General features: G+C 39.4%; 1 protein-coding gene across 1 annotated transcript in view; it reads right to left on the bottom strand.

Moving 5' to 3' along the window:
* snd1 (staphylococcal nuclease and tudor domain containing 1) overlaps positions 1-17929 on the bottom strand; it is an 87584-nt gene that overhangs the window by 33393 nt on the left and 36262 nt on the right. Inside the window, exon 8 of the mRNA XM_055154061.1 lies at positions 8051-8239. Coding sequence (XP_055010036.1) covers positions 8051-8239 — 189 coding nt within the window. The remainder of the gene's footprint in view (positions 1-8050; positions 8240-17929) is intronic.

Raw genomic sequence — 17929 nt, 5'->3', positions numbered from 1 at the left:
TGCAACTACAGGATAGAAGAATGTGGTTGATTAAACATAATGTTGATTAAACAGCAGGACATACCATACATAATATTGTTTCCATAACAAATTTTTCATTAAAATCACACTGGCAAATACAAACTCAATGTTTGTGCCCTTCCTAGCTTAACTATGAAATCTTTGTTCATGGTGGAACCTATACCAAACTCCTGGTAGATAAAAATGAGAGCTGACATGGAATGTCATAGAGAGATCAGCTTACATATAAAAAAAAGCAAAAAAAAAACAACAACAAACAAACAAAAAAAACAACAACAACAACACGGCACTCAAGATATAGTTAACAAATGCTATTAAATGTGAAATTTAAGAAAATTCACACTGTAAAACTGAAGTAGAGTAAAACCCTTTAGAACAGAAACAAAACTCATGTTAAAAAATAACTCAGTAGAATGATCTGTAAGAATTTTATTTATCATGAATCTATCTATAGTCCCTGTGGACTGGATAAATGATTGGAGGACACACAAGGTAGTAGCAGAGGGGGTGATGAGGCAAATAGAATTGGAATAAGCAAAGGCATTTAGGAGTAGCACTGGCTGCTCAACCACGACCAGCCTGCCAATGCATGGAGCTCTCTGTGTCTATGAGCGAGTAATAAACAGAGCTGATGAGCCATGAGCCTCCACACTGGATATAAGCTACTTCTGCACATTCTGGCAACAATCCCTTTGGCCTGAATATACCTGCACTATAAGAAGGGAAAAGATGCTATAAGTACAAGGCTGCTTGAGTTAATCATGAATTTGAAAACATGTGCACTGCTGCTTTTCATGGGGCAACAAAAACAGAAAAGTGAATGAGGAAGCAGATAAAGTGAAAGAACTATGGAAGCAGAAAGAAAGTAAGGGATATTTAACCATTGACCCGTATTACGCAGAGTTAAGTATTGCTCCAAGGTGAGGTCCCAAAAGTAAAAGTGACTTACGAGTTTATTTAACATGCAAATATCTTTCTCTGATAAAATCACAATGGGGCTTCAGCCTGATGCCTGCTACACTACACAAATATACAATCTGCAGGACACAGGCCATCCCTACAGCTCTACCCTGCTGGATATTTCTTTAATGGTAGGACACGATATGCTTAGCTCAGTAAACTCCCAAGTAGGCACTCTCAATGTTAATAATGTAATAATGTTAGAAATCATGGTCAAAATCAAATGTTATTGTGTCAAATGTTTGTTAGAAGAAAAAGGGCAACTACAGTAAACCATGCAGAAAAGTGATTCCTTACAATGTCCCAAAGCAGAGTAAATGTAAGCAACCGCCACTGTAGGTTATTCATATGCACATTTCAAGACATGGAACAGATTTTTGGTCAAGAAAAGAAGTTATAAATCCCAGATATATAGAGCAGACGAGAGCAGCCTGACCTCCATATCTGTATTTTGTATGTGAATCCATAGAGATGAGCATGTGTTAATCGGCCATAATGCAACACACCATGTCATCACATTATGCTTCCTGCCAATGTTTCACCTCCAGTCTCCTCCAATGGCCTTCTCCCCAGAGTGAAAGAGTGGGGTGTAGGCAGGAGGCAGGAGGGTTGAGTTATTTCTGCACTGATGAACCAGAGGCTGCCACAAACCTGCCCCCTAGGACCTCTGCAAAGAGCCCGCAAGAAACCTCTGCATGACTGGGTAAGGGAAAACACAGGCCAAGGACAAACAGGCCATGCATCTAAGTACAAACCAACATATTTGTATCACAGCACTGAAACACCCAGAGCAGTTCAAGAAAATTGTTTTTGTTAATACTATATAGCAAGCAAAATGCTTACTTGTTAACTTCACAATTTGCTTCATCAGCAGTTGTAAGGAGTTTTTGTCCTTATGGTTAAATACATTTCTAAATGGCACATTCAATATCAGCATATACGGTAATTCTGCAACTCATATATACATAATTTAGCACATAGTAGGTGAGAGTGCATAGATGTCTGCTACATTAACAGCCTCACAGGTGTGTTTGAACACTGGTCACATGACTTGAAAAGGTGCTGTCCAGAGACCTAAGCATGGCCCTGTATTGGAAAGCAAGAGAAAGACAGAGGATGTTTGTCTGTATATTCACAGAAGTCCAAGTAGAGCTGACAGACTGCTGAGTGTGCAGCTTGCATCTGGGGAAACAAGGATGAGAGTGAGAAGGAACTGGGGGTTGGGGTGCAAGTCTAACACACACATGACTAGCTTCACTGATCTTTCTCTTTGGTTCTGTCTGTGCCTCAGGGCACAGGGTCTGGCCTGCCGTCAGCAGCAGGGGGCAGTCCCCAGAGAGCATCCATGTGTACGTCTGTGTCTGCACTGTAGCTCTGCACTGTAGCTCTGCACTGTGGCTCTGCACATGCTCAGTGCATCCCATTGCGCAGAAAGAGACAGTGAGAGTATGGTGGGAACACGTGGGCTGCCTCTCTATCTGCAAGCAACTTTGTGTGTGCTGATGTGTACACAGTGCACTGAAAATCATATTATGTAATCTTTTAGCCACATGAAAAAGACTCCGTCAGCACTTTGCTTTTGTGTGCTAGGTGGTTCATTTTGCGAGCACACTGCTGAAGAGAAAGATGAGGGCAAGAGATAACAGAGTGCAGCAGGAGGGTAATAGTAAGCAGTAGCACAAATGTTCACATGGGACAAAGGCACAGTGCAGCCAATGACATACTTCAGAGTGAGTTGGTTTATAGCAAAATCTCTATCTTTTTCAAAAAATGTATTTTCCACAGAGGTCTGACATGGGTCATCTCCTTCACTGTATCCTCCCTGCAGGCAATAATGTCCCCTTGCTGTGATCCTGCTGCCATTGCACACATGCCACCAACGCGTCAAACTCCATCTCTCCACTATTGACTCAGTGGCAGAAGAGCCAAATGTTCACTGCTCAGTGTGCTTGGTATGGTCATACATTTCACATCTAATGACAGAAAGGTGCAGTCAGCAGGGTTGTGCAATTAATTCTACTTTTATATTGTAAATATATTGTTGTCAATATTTTAATGCCAAAATGTAAGAGCTGTAATAACCCCACAGGAAATTTACACCAAACCCACATAAATATATGACAAACTATCCAAAAGCAGTTTTACAGACAAATGGAAATTCTGGCAAATATCCACACTTGTTAAAGTCATTTCAAAGAGTTTCTGATGCTGGCACTTTGTGCAGAGGCAAATTGTTTCATAGGCTGGAGTTCACAAATTCAAAGCTATACAAAACATGTTTTTGAATGAGCTCCAACAGGCAAATAAAAAGATTAAATGGTGCACTAGGGTAATCTCAGGGGAAAACAACCAGTAATAATAAAACTTTTGATATATTTTCCAACTTAAGGGGCAAAGGACATCATTGCTGTTACTTATGAGGCTAAAAAGCTTAGAAAGGATGCATATTTACATTTCAGTACTATATTTAGATATAGATGGAGGTTTATACTGACAGTATACATCTTAATAGTTTGCAATAAGACAGAAACTCTATTATTATTAAAATAAAACTTAACATTAATGTATTTTGCGATTATCTCAGGTTAACACATACAGACAAGAACGCTTTCCATCAAAACCTCAAAATAGACATTCCTTCATTTTCAGTGTTGACCAAATTATGGATTATATGGTAATAAAACTTGTGCTGCTGAACAAGCTGCTGAGAACATGTCATGTTCTAGAGCCTGTGTAAAAACCATATATAAACTTAAATAAAACTTAATTACTAAATTAATTGACAATTATTTAAATAAAATACTCAGTTAATCTGATAAGATTCAGTCCAACTGAACTATATAAAACATAAAAAAACATGAAAAAAAGCTAAAAGCTAAATTTCCATCATCCTGAGCCTAAAGACACAAACCTATTAGCTGCACTAAAAGCCCAATTATGTTGATTTATCCACAGTGTGTTTCAGTTCAGCCAGGTGTGTGATGGGCTGACTGCTGAGAAGTCACGTCTGAGATTGGACAACTGGGAGATACAGGTTTTCGCACTCTCAAAAATCAGGAAGAATAAAATGGACAATGACAAGGAACGACATGGCAAAATGTGTTGTTAAAAGGACTATTAAGATGGTCAAGGCAGCCATTTTCCACAGACATTGACGCAAGGTTATAATCAAGTATGCTGAAAATGCATGATGACTATTTAATGCCAGGAGATGCATATTGTAATTCAATGGCCCATGGGAAGGGCAATTGTCAATGCTGGCCAGACCTGAAACCCTGGACCGGACCCAAAAGAAGTAAAAACAAGATTACGTACTTCAATCAGACTCAGCCAAGGACACATCACTGAGCTCAATGTCAGAACAATGTGGCTTGGAGATCTTTGATGGGCCGAGTTGATGGACAAGTGAAGTATAAGAAATGGCAGCTCCTGTATTTTGCTTTCAGAGATTTTGTTTATCCAAGAACGGTACAAGTGGACTGGAATTTGGGTCATGGTGACCAAACCAAAGCATACTTTAACGGGAAGACAATCTCCCCTGTGCACCAAATTTAAGCCTTGGAGGAGGGGCATGACACAGGGCATTGGACAAGACATTAATCCGGCTAATAAGAGGGGATTCCAGGATGATTATTCGAAGAAGGGCAATGGAAAAACGTTGGGTGAACAAGTGTACATCGAGATGTGTGGAGGGGAGAGATTAAAAGAAGTAGTATGTGAGGAGGCGGAGCAGGTCTGCAGGAAAGGGGTGGGCGCTGATGAAAGAGGCCTGTGACATGAAATATCTTTAACATGGTCTGTCATATCCACTTTTGTTCCCTCCCTCTCTGTTCTATCTTCCATGATCCCTCTCAGGCCCATCAGAGTGTGTTAATCTCCTTCAAGGTTGGATAATTACTGAGGAGAAAAAAAAAGCCGTGAAGTTGGCACACTTGACTTATAACTGAGAGGCGACTGTTGACTCATTTACATGTTTCTTTTCCTTGCTGTTGGCTTTTGGAGACAGCATGATTTAAAATGTGCAATGTCTTACAAAAACAAAGCAGACACTGTGCAAAAAAAAAAAAGCATTAGTACAGTGCTTAACAGTGTCAAGATATTCTTTGTCATAGTATACAACCTCCCTTTGGAACATACTTCTTTTGTTAGCTCTGAAACTATGAAATTAGACACCAAAACTCATTCTCCAACTTTCATTTACACATACTAAATTCTCCTTTTGGTCCCATTTACAACAAAAGTCATTCCGTAACATCAATTTAAGCAAAAACTCGTTTGGCTCAGTATGCTGCCCCAGCAAGCATCAACCCCCTGGTGTGCCCTTGGTCCCAGCAGGACAACAGAATTTCTCCTTAATGAGCACTTGTACACACCCACTGTCTCCTACTTCTCACAGCCCTATTGTAGCAGCGAGGATCCTGATGCAGCAGTAACATGCGTCTTTCTCATCCACAGCCAGAGGGATGAGAGAAGGGCACACACAAAATGACTTAGAGACTTAGATATACGTAATCTGCTCCACCTAGCCCCAGCCTACTCAGACTATTAGGACAAGGCACCACTTCAAAGAAAGACAGGAAAAATGCCAACCAAATACTTTTCCCTCAGTGGTCTCTGAGGGTTAATTAGAGCACCCAGTCCAAACTCCTGTCTGTAAATTGCATAGTTTGCAGCTACACAGACTGAACACTGTATGAAAAAGTGTTTGATGAAAACACACAAACAGACCAAAATATTCAAGATCAGCAGAGCTTGTATCTAAATAAAGTCACACATAATCAATGTTTGTTCAACCCAGGCATCATTGCTACTCTGTCCACACTCAGGTTAGCTGAAGTCAAACCTGTGTGCAGAAAGCCTATCTGTCTCACTGCTGCAAAGGACTGCCACAGACCTCTAGTGAAATTGACAGCGGTGTCAAGAATGGGCAGGAGTTGCATTTAACATGGCAAGACCTGTGTGTTCAGATGGCAGGCAGAGTTTCTTTCAGTGTCAAAGGATACAAAAGTGCACTTGACCACCATAATTTTGACTTCAACTTGTTAAAAGCTCAAAGGTAGGTGAAGTGTGTTGTTCAAGGATGCAACATCATTTATGCAATGGGATGGAGTGAAAATCTGGGACTGCAGTCCCTCAAGTTAGAGGACTGGCAAACTTTTTTTCAAGGGTAAATAAAATTAAAAAGACATTAACAATTTCATAATATGAATAAGTTCAGGGGTTAAATCGCTATGACAGACATTATCTTTGTTGCTGATGACCACAATTATACAAAAAGTATCACAGTGTACCAGGAACAATTATTGTATCCCTTTTCTTTAAATCACAATTACCAATAATATAGTTTACTGTCCCATCCCTAAAACTCACTCACTCATAGCCCTACAAAGGCTTTCAATAAAAGAAGTTCAAATGATAAAAATGAATGAGGACAATCATGACAGCTGGCATATCAAGCATGCGGTTGGACTGAAGAGTGGAGCCATAAAAATAATGCAGGCCAAGGTCAGACCAGAGCAAGATGAGGCTCAATCTATCAAGAAACCCCCAAAGAGCCAAGACCTAGTTACAAGTATGCATCCATTGTTTGCAGTGACCACATTCTATCTAGGACTGGCTGTTCAGCCATAGACTGTATAAAGAAGTGGACTAAGCAAGTGTGATGTCACCCATAACATTTGGCTCCAATCAAATGAAGTTCACAAGGCTAGCAGTTATACAGGTTATCCCCAGGTTTGACTACCCCAAATTTGAGACTTTTTAAATACCTTTTTAATACCAATAAATTTAAAATTAAGACCAACATTGCACCCATTATGCCGGCAAAAAACACCAGATCCAATTTTAATAATGACCAACCAACTACTGTTCGATATCTAGAATCTAAACCACTGTGGATTAAACCTACACTTCCCCATGACCCATCCAACGTCTTCCTCCACTGTACTGATTGTTTACTCATTGCCGCCAGCACCAGAAACCAAAGTATTGTTTGCATACTCCAAATTAGACGTTCATTCACGTTATGTGATTTCACGTTTTTTTTCCTTCCTCCATTTAACATTGCACCGCAGCACGGTTGAGTAAACAAAAAAACAGGCTAAAGAAATTTAAGACTTTTGTAAAAAAACAACAACATTTGGACAACATAATTTAAGACTTTTTAAGGCCTTAATTTAGGAACATGACATTTAAGACCTTTTTAAGACTTTTAAGACCCCGTGGCTACCCTGTTATATGAGCAAATTTGGAGCCAAGTTCCATATTAGGAATAGGAATTAATAGCGGACAAACCAGTGAAATAAAACCACTAGGATCATATAGCGCAGATTAATGCCAACATTTTAAGATCAAAATGATTAGCCTGACAGCAGCAGGATGACCTCAGGAGAGAGGGGTGTCATTTTTTCAATACAAAGTCAATTTGAGCTGCAGTCGATGAAGCTAGAAGAGGGCCCGTGGTCACTTCCTGTTTGGAACGTAACGGCTAGCGGGTTAGCTATGTACATTTATACAGTCTATGGATTGAACCCCAGCGTATAACATTGCATATTGGTGTGTTCTGTGGAAAGACCCCTTACTTTTCCCATGCATAAAAGTGGTGTGTGAATGAATGATTAGTGGTGGTGGTCTGAGTGTCCATGGGTGCAGAATGGCAGCCACTTCTAAGCTCTAGGGTAGTGAGGGCTATGTTAATAGATTAGGGGAGGTGGAGGGAATAAATGAATACAATGTAAAAAGACATAACTGTCAAGAACAAATACCGTATAAATCAAAAGCGTAATTATTTGTAATTTGATGCCTTACATGCATAAACATATGATCAGACCAGAGGCTTTTGTGCAATGAAGTCACCACACTTACACAGATCAAACACCAGGCTTCGCTTAGGACTGTAATCTAATATTCTTCCAAAGCCAGACAGAAGAACTGAGAGCAGGGATAACTGCAAGTAAGAATTTCTGCTCTAGTTATCCAGGTTAGGGTCCATTGGTGTAATAGAAAAACTTTGAGGCCAGTTCTAAAATTGTCACATCGGAGTTTTATATTATACTACAATGAGACCTACCTTCTCTTTTCTTTGCCGGCAAGCCTCCTCCGCTGACAGCAGGGTTTTGTAGTAGGCACTACGCTCTGCTGTGAAGTGGACCTTGGAAAGTGCGTTTTCAACCAGCGCCACAGAGAGATTGACGCCTTCAATGTGCAGCCAGCCAATGAAGTTACCAGCTTTGTCCATGCTCTCTACTTCAACTTCCACCTGTAACAAAAAATATAAAATTTTAATCTAAAATATTTTATTTTAAGACATGAATGTATAATACACCCCATAAAAAATAGAAAATGTTGCCTATACCCTTTAATTTAAGATGCTAAATATCTTCATCTTCCTTTTTAATAATGTAAACCATCTGTAATTCTGGAGTCTCTGAAGTTAACAAATTGAGGGAAAGAAATGGCCAACCTGCTGACAAAGAGGAGATTTTCACAATATTGCCCATAATGGACTGTAACCAAATTGTGCCTATTCAGGCTAATTATGTATTCATTACGTTTTGTTTCATAAGTGATGGACGCGGAGGAATGGGGGGAGGGGTCAATTGATTTTCTTCTCTAAAGCCTCAGTCAGCGAGAAAGTGAGAGGGCAGGTGTGCTGAAGAGATAGGGAGAAGTCAAGCGATTAAAACTAAGGCTGCTTAGCTGTGCAGTCGCCAGGGAAATCTGAGGAGATTTAAGTTTGTAAACCTCCCAAGCTTATATTCGGCCCAAGCTAAAAGATATTAATGAACACAATCACTTTTTTGAAAAAAATAAAAACGTAACTTTTATTTTTTATTTTTTATTTTTCAATAAAGAGGTATAAGTAAAGCTTTGATGATGATCCTGGCGGAATAAGACCAAGACATTAAGTGTATATTATACATTTCCTGAATAGCTATTGGAGATAGGCAGCCTGTTATGTATGCAACACTTAAAATAATAAGAAAATAATAATGAAAAAGCAAAGCAAAACTGACCAACACAGTGTATAAATAGCAGAATTGTTATAGAAAATATGGGTATTGAGTGCACATAGATGTGATGTGAGTTTTAAGTGAAAAGTCGTTTAAAGAGAATTTGTCAAACAGGGATTTTTGAAACTACACAGCAGTATTTGCATGCATATTACAATGTTTAAAAAATGTTTACATTTTCAAGAGCACACAGAAATCTATAGCCAAACTCACAAACTACTTGGATAAATATCTTTGTGATAATTCTAAAAGCACTAGCAATAGTGGAAACTGCTTTGAATTGAGCCCAGATGGTTCCCAGTAGAGGCCTCCTCTGAGCCAAGATGGCTCCCGCCGGAGCACAAATGGGCTCTGGTAATCTCATAAACGCTGGGATTGTCGACAGAGTTGACAGAAATATGAGAAGGCAAAATACTTACACACAAAGGCATGTGCACTTTAGTGCAAGTACATACACAACTGCAGTGCTAAAAGTGAAAGACAAAGCCATTTGATATCATTGAAGTGAAACCTGCCTTTAGGGCATGTTTTAAAACTGTAGTCATTTAATTCACTTAGTGTGTATGCACAAAAATCTAAAGATTACAGTAGAAAACACTTATATCTTTGCCAAAACCCATACTCAAAGACTGAGGGAAAATGTGACCAAGTAATTTAAACTAAGGCAACAATGGGATCTGCCTTCACCAGCACATCCACAATGCAATGGATATTTCGGGTTTACTAACCTAAAATGGAAACATGCCTTTAATTAATTAATTAATTTTTTGTTCTATGGGATGTTTTTAAAATTAGGAATAAAATTTCATCCAAGCTGCAGCTTCTGGCCAGTGCAGGTCTGTATGAGCAGACACTTCCTCTTTGATCAATGTGACTTTGGGGGTCCCATGCATCACTGTCAGCAGCAGACTGCTGTCTGCTGGTGGCAGGCTGAGGAGAAGTCAAACATCTTCTACTACGCAATTAATGGCCATGAAAACAAGCATGATCACCACCATTAAACAACCTGATGCCCATTAATGAGTTTTTCTTTCATCAATACATAATTGATGTTTGCTGCCTACAGAGCAAACGGGTGAGGAAGAAGATGTTGGAGGCATGTTTAAGGGGGCAAGATTAAGAAACATGAGTGCGCACATCTAATAAGGTCTGCAGTCAGAGTTGATAATCCTGGTTTAGTAACTGGTAAGGTGACAGTGTGAGTGTATGTGAATTATAATAAACATAATAGTGAGTAGTGATGCCTCAATTTTTTGTAATATTAAAACCTGCCATGTCATAACTAGAGCGCTGTGATACCAAACTGCTTTTGAAAAATACAAAAAGGTCTTGAATTATTTACTACTGAAAATTCTTATTTAAAAAAAATTATTTTACAAAAGCATAATCTGACTGACATGTGGAATAACAAATCTTAAAAAAAAAAGTGGCTTCCAAGGATTAAAAGAGAAAGTAGTAAAGAACCCAACTGTGTTTTATATATAAGATATAACTTGCACATTTAACTAATTTTACAAATTTGCTGTAGTGATTGGACAGTTCCAGGGGTCTGTGGTCTGGTTCTAGATCCTCTTGCAATCTAACAAAAAATAGACGTGACATTTTCGCCAGAGAATTGGTTTGGTTTCAGAGAATTGTCACATTATGACGGCAATATTTTCTGTTGCAAACCTATAATGGCTAAGCAGCCCTACACCATATACAAATACTATTTATAATTTTGGGAGGTATGTTGATAAAAACAACAATGCAAGTGTCAACAATCCTAGCCATGCTTAAAAAAAATAAATAAAATGCCGTAACAGTCTGGTTATTAAAATCAATAAGACCAATAACTACAATCCAACTAATTTTTAAGAGACTAGCTACGTTGCACACTGGTCGATAAATATTGAGCTACATTTGTAATATTACCTATATAATTCTCCTTTAGTGGTTGCTCTCAGGATGCAGGTGGGAAAATATACAGTGAGGTTTTGAACAGCTGCATAAAGCGATCTAAAAAGGACACTGACATTACAGATTTATATATATATATATATATATATATATATATATATATATATATATATATATATATATATATATATATATATATATATATATATATATATGTGTGTGTGTGTGTGTGTGTGTGTGTATATATATATAGGCCTGTAACGATAATCAATAAATCGATTCATCGTACGATAACTTTTCTAGCCACGATAAGTTCTATTTGCATGCTTGTTTGTTTCCTCGCTCTCAGGCAGAATCCTTCACAAAAACATTCAATCGCTCTGACTCCTCTCGTTTGACAAGCGTAAAGACGCTTGAACCAACGTGCGCTGTGTTTATCAACACAGCGGATGCGCGCGTTCTGTATTTGCAGAAGCGCTGTCTGTGCGGTGCGCTAGCAGCACAGGCTAGCGTCACTGTCAGAGTGACAAAACAGTTCATCTCCGTTCATCGCCAAAACAAGTCACGTTGCCGAATCAACACTGGTGAGCGTGAAACGTCTCAACAGCCACATGCGTAAAATGCAGCGAGCGAAACGCAAACGACGAGAAGAAATGTCCCAAACCCCAACAGCCGATATAAACCCAAACCCGAGTGACACAACTAGCCTAGCGCCCGGGAGAGCCTGAAATCCCACAAGAAACCAACACAATACAGACAGGACAAAGGCTCCCTCATAGCGAAATAACATCCTGTGTCGCGGGTTAATACGAACAGTGCATGACCAAAACGCCGAGGCTTACAGCAACAGCCACAGAGAGAGGAGACACAATATTCCAATGTAAGTCAGTGACTAAAATAACTTTTAAAGGACAATTTTGTTATAGAGACTTAATAATGCATTTTATTTAATGCTTTGGTTGTATTTGGTTCAGCAGTAGTTTATTCAAGTGCATTTTTAACAAGTCCATGCTGTGAGCCAGACCCATTATGCTAGTCCTATGTTAAGTCCGTTTTATTTAGGCCTGTTATTTTTGGTTGTCTTACTTTCTAAAGAAGATTTACACAGGAAGTGTAAGTTTATTGATAATTGAGAGGATGTATTTGCATTTTTATTCAATGGTCATTATATTAGTTGAAATTGGTCTCAAAATGTCAATATTATTGTTTATCGCAATAAATTCTTGGTCAATTAATCGTCCAGCAAAATTTGTTATCGTTACAGGCCTACATCTATCTATAATATAATATAATAATAATAATATATATATAAATATATATATAATATATCTATCTATATAATATATATATATCTATATAATATTATATATCTATATATCTATATATATATATATCTATATATCTCTATCTATCTATATATACATATATATACACATATACACACACACACACACATATATACATATACATATACATATACATATACATATATATATATATATATATATATATATATATATATATATATATATATATATATATATATATATATATATACATACACACACACACATATATATATATACACACACATATATATACACACTATATATATATATATATACATATTATATATATACACACACACACTACATGGATCACTGAGTGCTTGGAGCTGTACAATATCAACAGGACTAAGAGCCTTCATTGCAAACTCGATGTGGCTGTGGAAAACCACCCTTGAAGCCAATAGGAAGCCACTTGCACAAGTGTCCATCAAATGTGGCATATACCAAGGAGACTCACTGTCCCCACTGCTGTTCTGCGTAGGTCGGAACCCCCTCAGCCAAATCATCGACTGCACTGGCAACAGATACCGACTCAGAAACGGGGCCACCATCAGTCACCTCCTCTACATGGATGACACCAAGCTGTATGCTAAGAGCGAGCAAGACATCAACTCACTGATCCACACCACCAGGATCTACAGCACAGACATTGGAATGTCATTTGGGCTTGAGAAACGTAGCAGGATGGTGACAGAGGGAAGGTAGTCCACACAGAGGGGGTCGCACTCCCAGAGGGAACAGCAGACGTTGGGACAGTTTCAAGTATCTTAGTATCCCACAAGCAAATGGCAACCTTGAAGAGGCAACGAGGAAAGCGGCTACGGCCAAATACCTGCAAAGAGTGAGACAAGTCCTAAGAAGCCAGCTCAATGGCAAGAACAAGGTGCAGGCAATCAACAGCTATGCCCTGCCAGTGATCAGATACCCTGCAGGAATCATAAGCTGGCCAAAGGAGGAGATACAGACCACAGGTGTTCAGACATGAAAGCTCCTGATCATGCATGGAGGGTTCCATCCCAAATCCAGCACCCTGAGACTGTACGCAAGCCAGAAGGAAGGAGGCCGAGGACTAGTGAGTGTGGGAACCACTGTCCAGGATGAAACATCCAAACTTCGTGAGTACATCAAGGACAAGGCCCCGACAGATGAGGTTCTCAGAGAATGTCTCAGACAGTGGGGTCCAGAGGAAGAGGTGCTGGAGGGACCATCATCGCAGAACAAGCCCCTACACGGGGTGTACTACTGGAACATAACTGAAGTGGGTGATAAAGAAATCCCACCAATGGCTTGAGAAGGCTGGTCTGAAGGACAGCACAGACATCCTGGCGGCTGGGCACTCGAGCAATAGAGGCCCAGATCTACCACACCAGACAAGACCCACGGTGTAGGCTGTGCAAATAGGCTCCTGAGACAGTCCAGCACATAACTGCAGGGTGTAAGATGCTGGCAGTGAAAGCATACATGGAATGACATAATCAAGTGGCGGGCATAGTGTACAGAAACTGTGCAGAGTACGGGCTGGAAACCCCAGGATCAAGGTGGGAAACACCACCATAGGTTGTGGAAAACGACCGAGCCAAGATCCTGTGGGACTTCCAGATACAGACGGACAGGATGGTGATAGCGGATAAGAAACAGAGCAGAGCCATGGTGGTGAACATCGCAATACCATGCGATGGTAATATCAAGAAAAAGGAACACGAGAAACTAGAGAAATACCAGGGGCTCAAGGAGGAACTGCAGAGAGCCTGGAAAGTGAAGGCATCAGTGATGCCTGTGGTGATCGGAGCACTTGGGGCCGTAACCCCCAAACTGGAAGAGTGGCTACAACAGATACCGGGAAAAACAATGGACATCTCAGTACAGAAAAGTGCAGTACTGGGGACAGCAAAGATACTGCACGGAACTCTCAGGCTCCCAGGCCTCTGGTAGAGGACCCGAGCTGGATGAGGATGAGAGAGACCAACCACCGTGGAAGGTGACAAATGCATTTAATTTGTATATATTATAAATATATTACCAATGACTAAATGGTCTCAGCTGAGTCAAAAGCCTTGGAACACCATATACATAATGCGTCATTAGTCGCAGGAGAACTTAGGAGAACTTGGAAGAGTAAAAAAGCAAAAGGGTGAGTGCCAAGGGACAATCATGGCAGGGTCATTGTCATCGGTCTCCGCCTCCTTTTGTCCGGTTGACACTGTAAATGAAATAGCCAGACTGTGTCACTAAAAAAGCCATTTCTGTTCCCAGCCCCTGCTCGTGCTGACAGAAAGCGGGAAAGGGGTAGAAGAAAGGGGAGGAAAAGAGTCGACAGAGGCATTTTTCAACCATGGCTTTTTGTCAATTTCTTTGTGCTTGTCAAAATGAAAGGCTGCGCAGTTGCTAGGCTAGGCTGGAGAGTTGTTGGGCATGGGTTGTAGATGGAGTGTTGGAAAAGTGGTGGAGATGAGTTGGCGAAGAGGTACTCCACAGAGCTTCATTCTACTTCAGTAGCAGAGAGCCCATATTTCTCGGCTAGAGTTGATCAGATGTAAAGCAGGTGCATATTATTTCAAACCTAAAGGCAAAACCTTAAAGAATTTAAATGTTTCATTATTTGAGTTAGACACTCAATGAGCTCTTGGGAAAAGAAGACACAGGAAAGAACCACAAGATGGCTAGAAATTATATTACACAGGATAACAGGTGCCATTGAAAATGAATAATCAAACGCATCTATGCCATGCTTAAAAACTCAACAATCTGGATGATATTATTGCAGTTTTAAAAAATAACTGGGGGTATAAACATAAATCAATTCATCATTAAACATGTTTTCAAATGCATAATGTGTTCAGATACAGCACTTTCTCATTTAGCCAGTTACTTTAGATTAGAAGTCAGATTACATAAATGTTTATTTTTTCTTCTATCACCTATTAAACCACTGCAATGTATAACATTTGAGCATCATACAGAAAAACAAATACTGATACAACAACAAAGGAGGAAATAGCACCCACTGAAAGAGTATGGAAGAGAAGGAATTCTCAGTGGAGCTTTAGCCAATCACATCAGGCAATTGACATGATCTGATAATAAAATACACTGGCTAAACATGTGAAAGCAATAATTTAGAAAATGCTTTTGCACAAAGATATATACTATATGCAGACTCAAACAGATCAAATATTCATGATGGGTTATTGAGACTTTGAAAGCAGCCCTTTTGTAATTGACCAACACCAACAATTTAAAATGTGATTAATTGCATAACCCCAATTATGAGTAACTGAAAAGCATCACAAAAATTTTCTGATACCTTCAAAGACAAGCCAGTACAACACCAAGCATGTTGCTGTTCAACTCAGGGTAGAGTAAAATCTACATTGATAGTACCATGCCAGCAAAGAGGGACAGAGTCCCATTTGTACTCTATGACAAGCTTCAATAGCTTCCCATTATATCAAATACAACGAAAACTGTTATAGATTCAAAAATTGTAAAGTTCCTTCTTATGTTAGCCGTATATATAAACTATACATATTATATCTAAACCTTTTTTTTTTTTTTTTTTTTATTCTGTCACATGGCTCACCAATATATTGCATTAAACCCGTAAATTTTGAATTTCAGTTTCCACAACACATAGTAAACATGTCTTAGATTCATACATGCATATTTGTAGCTTTGTTGAGCCAAGGGCATTAAGAAAAAGAAAAAAAACAATCACATGGCACTGTAAAGCATTGCCAACAAACACGATTATAAGCAACAGGTAGGAACAATGTTTAAACAGTGAATGTACCGTAATAAGAAATAACACAAGCAAGCACATGTACAGCACAGCAACAAAGTGAAAAAACTTATTGAATGGATGAATGTTACCATGTTCACTGAAAAAATAAAATGCTGTGGACAGATTCATTAGGAATCTAATAGAACTTCCACTCTTGTAAAATGGACAAACGAGTTCATAAGAAAATTGTCTCCTGCTGTGGGGAAGTGTCATATGAACATTTCATATTCAGGAAACAATGTGTCTGCTTATGGCACATGCTTCAACACACAGCCAAACTCCTGTCAACCGGATGTCTACACTCTACCAGGCACTAATTTCCTTCCCCATCCCTGCTCAGGGCACACCAAGCATACTGCCCTTAATCCCCCAAAGCAATGTAGAAGTGCTAACATAAGAAAAAGGATTAAAGGCAAAATACGCCTGCGTGTGCATGTGTCTAAGATATGCCTGCATTGGCATGATTTTATTTGAAGGGCCAGCTGTAGAATTAATGCAGGACTGTTTAACAAGGACACAGTTATACACCAGATATAAAGAACATTTACAGCATCAGTGTCACACCTTCACTCCCTCAAGAATCCCATGCAAACACATGTTGCCATAGGAGTGGTACTTGGAAGAACTCAATCGACATCCTACCCTCAGCACTCCTTATTGACTGTAAGCGAACTGTGTGGGAGGACTGGCTCTGATAGAATGGACTGCTGTGTTATTGACTTCAATTTAGAAAGTGCTGCCTGCTGCTTTTTCCCTCCTCCCTTCATAGGCAGGACCCCGCTGGCCCTGGCCAAGGCCCCTCCGGGGGATATCCCTGATTGCTACGGTACGGAAAACACATTTAACCAAGGTCGTAGGCCCTAGAGTTTGAGAGGGGGAGGAGTCAGCACATGGTGGATGGAACTCTTCCTTTGACCCATATTTACAGTGGTCAGCATAAATGAGTACACGCCCTTTGAAAAGTAACATTTAATACAATATGTAAATGAACTCAAAAATATTAGAAAAATGTGCTAATTTTAATAAAAACTTTAATACAGCATCTGTTGAACTTAGGACAAAAAACTAAAGTTATAACTTGGATTACATAATTCAGTTTTAGTCAAATTAGGGTGGTGCAAAAATGAGGACACCCCACTGAAAGTTTCAGAGCAAAGCTACATTTTAGGCTCCAAATGTGTACTATACAGTGTTGTGCAAGTTCACAATTTTCATGAACTAGTTCAAAGCTCAGTTCACACATGTGCAAAGTAAACAGTTCACGTTCATAGTTCATAATTTTAATTTAGAACTAGTTCAAAGTTCAGTTCATTTTATTTTTAGATGAGATATGTAAATGAAAGGCTGAACTTATTTTTCAAACTGACATCCAGTTTACAACAACTTTACAAGATGCTAAACAGAAGGACTATAGAGCCACATCAGCCCGTTTGAGATTATAATGTGTTTATTTCAGCTTTGCCACATTTGTTTACGTTTTACAGAAACAAAACTTAAAACTGCATGGCTAATTTGCATAAATTGTTAACGCTGGAAAAAGCAGCTTTTTCCTTGTGCGCTAATGCATCAGCTTGTCGGACTAAAGGACACGACTATATGTGTTCTTTCTGTGACAGAGGGATGTCACTGCAACTTTTGAACACGTAATTTGAAAAATGTATGGAAAGTGAATGAGGGCGGCTCCTCTGCACGCACTAGATGCACTTGCAGCAGCGCGTCCTGCGTGCGTAGATTTCGGAAAACAGGATCCATCCTATTTTTTTGACGCTCTACGCGAACATAGGCGCATATCTCCGTCAAAAATACACAGAGCATGGATATGTTGTTGTATTTGTGCGTTTACCATCAGCACATCTTGATCCCGGGGCAGTTCTCTATCATGTGGAAGAGCCCAGCTCCACAAAGAC

Source organism: Boleophthalmus pectinirostris, unplaced genomic scaffold (assembly GCF_026225935.1).
Source record: "Boleophthalmus pectinirostris isolate CB_2022bp ecotype Guang Dong unplaced genomic scaffold, ASM2622593v1 HiC_scaffold_18, whole genome shotgun sequence".
Taxonomy (NCBI): Eukaryota; Metazoa; Chordata; class Actinopteri; order Gobiiformes; family Gobiidae; genus Boleophthalmus; species Boleophthalmus pectinirostris.
Note: the sequence above shows the minus strand (reverse complement) of the source record. Positions and strands in the feature narration are given on the sequence as shown.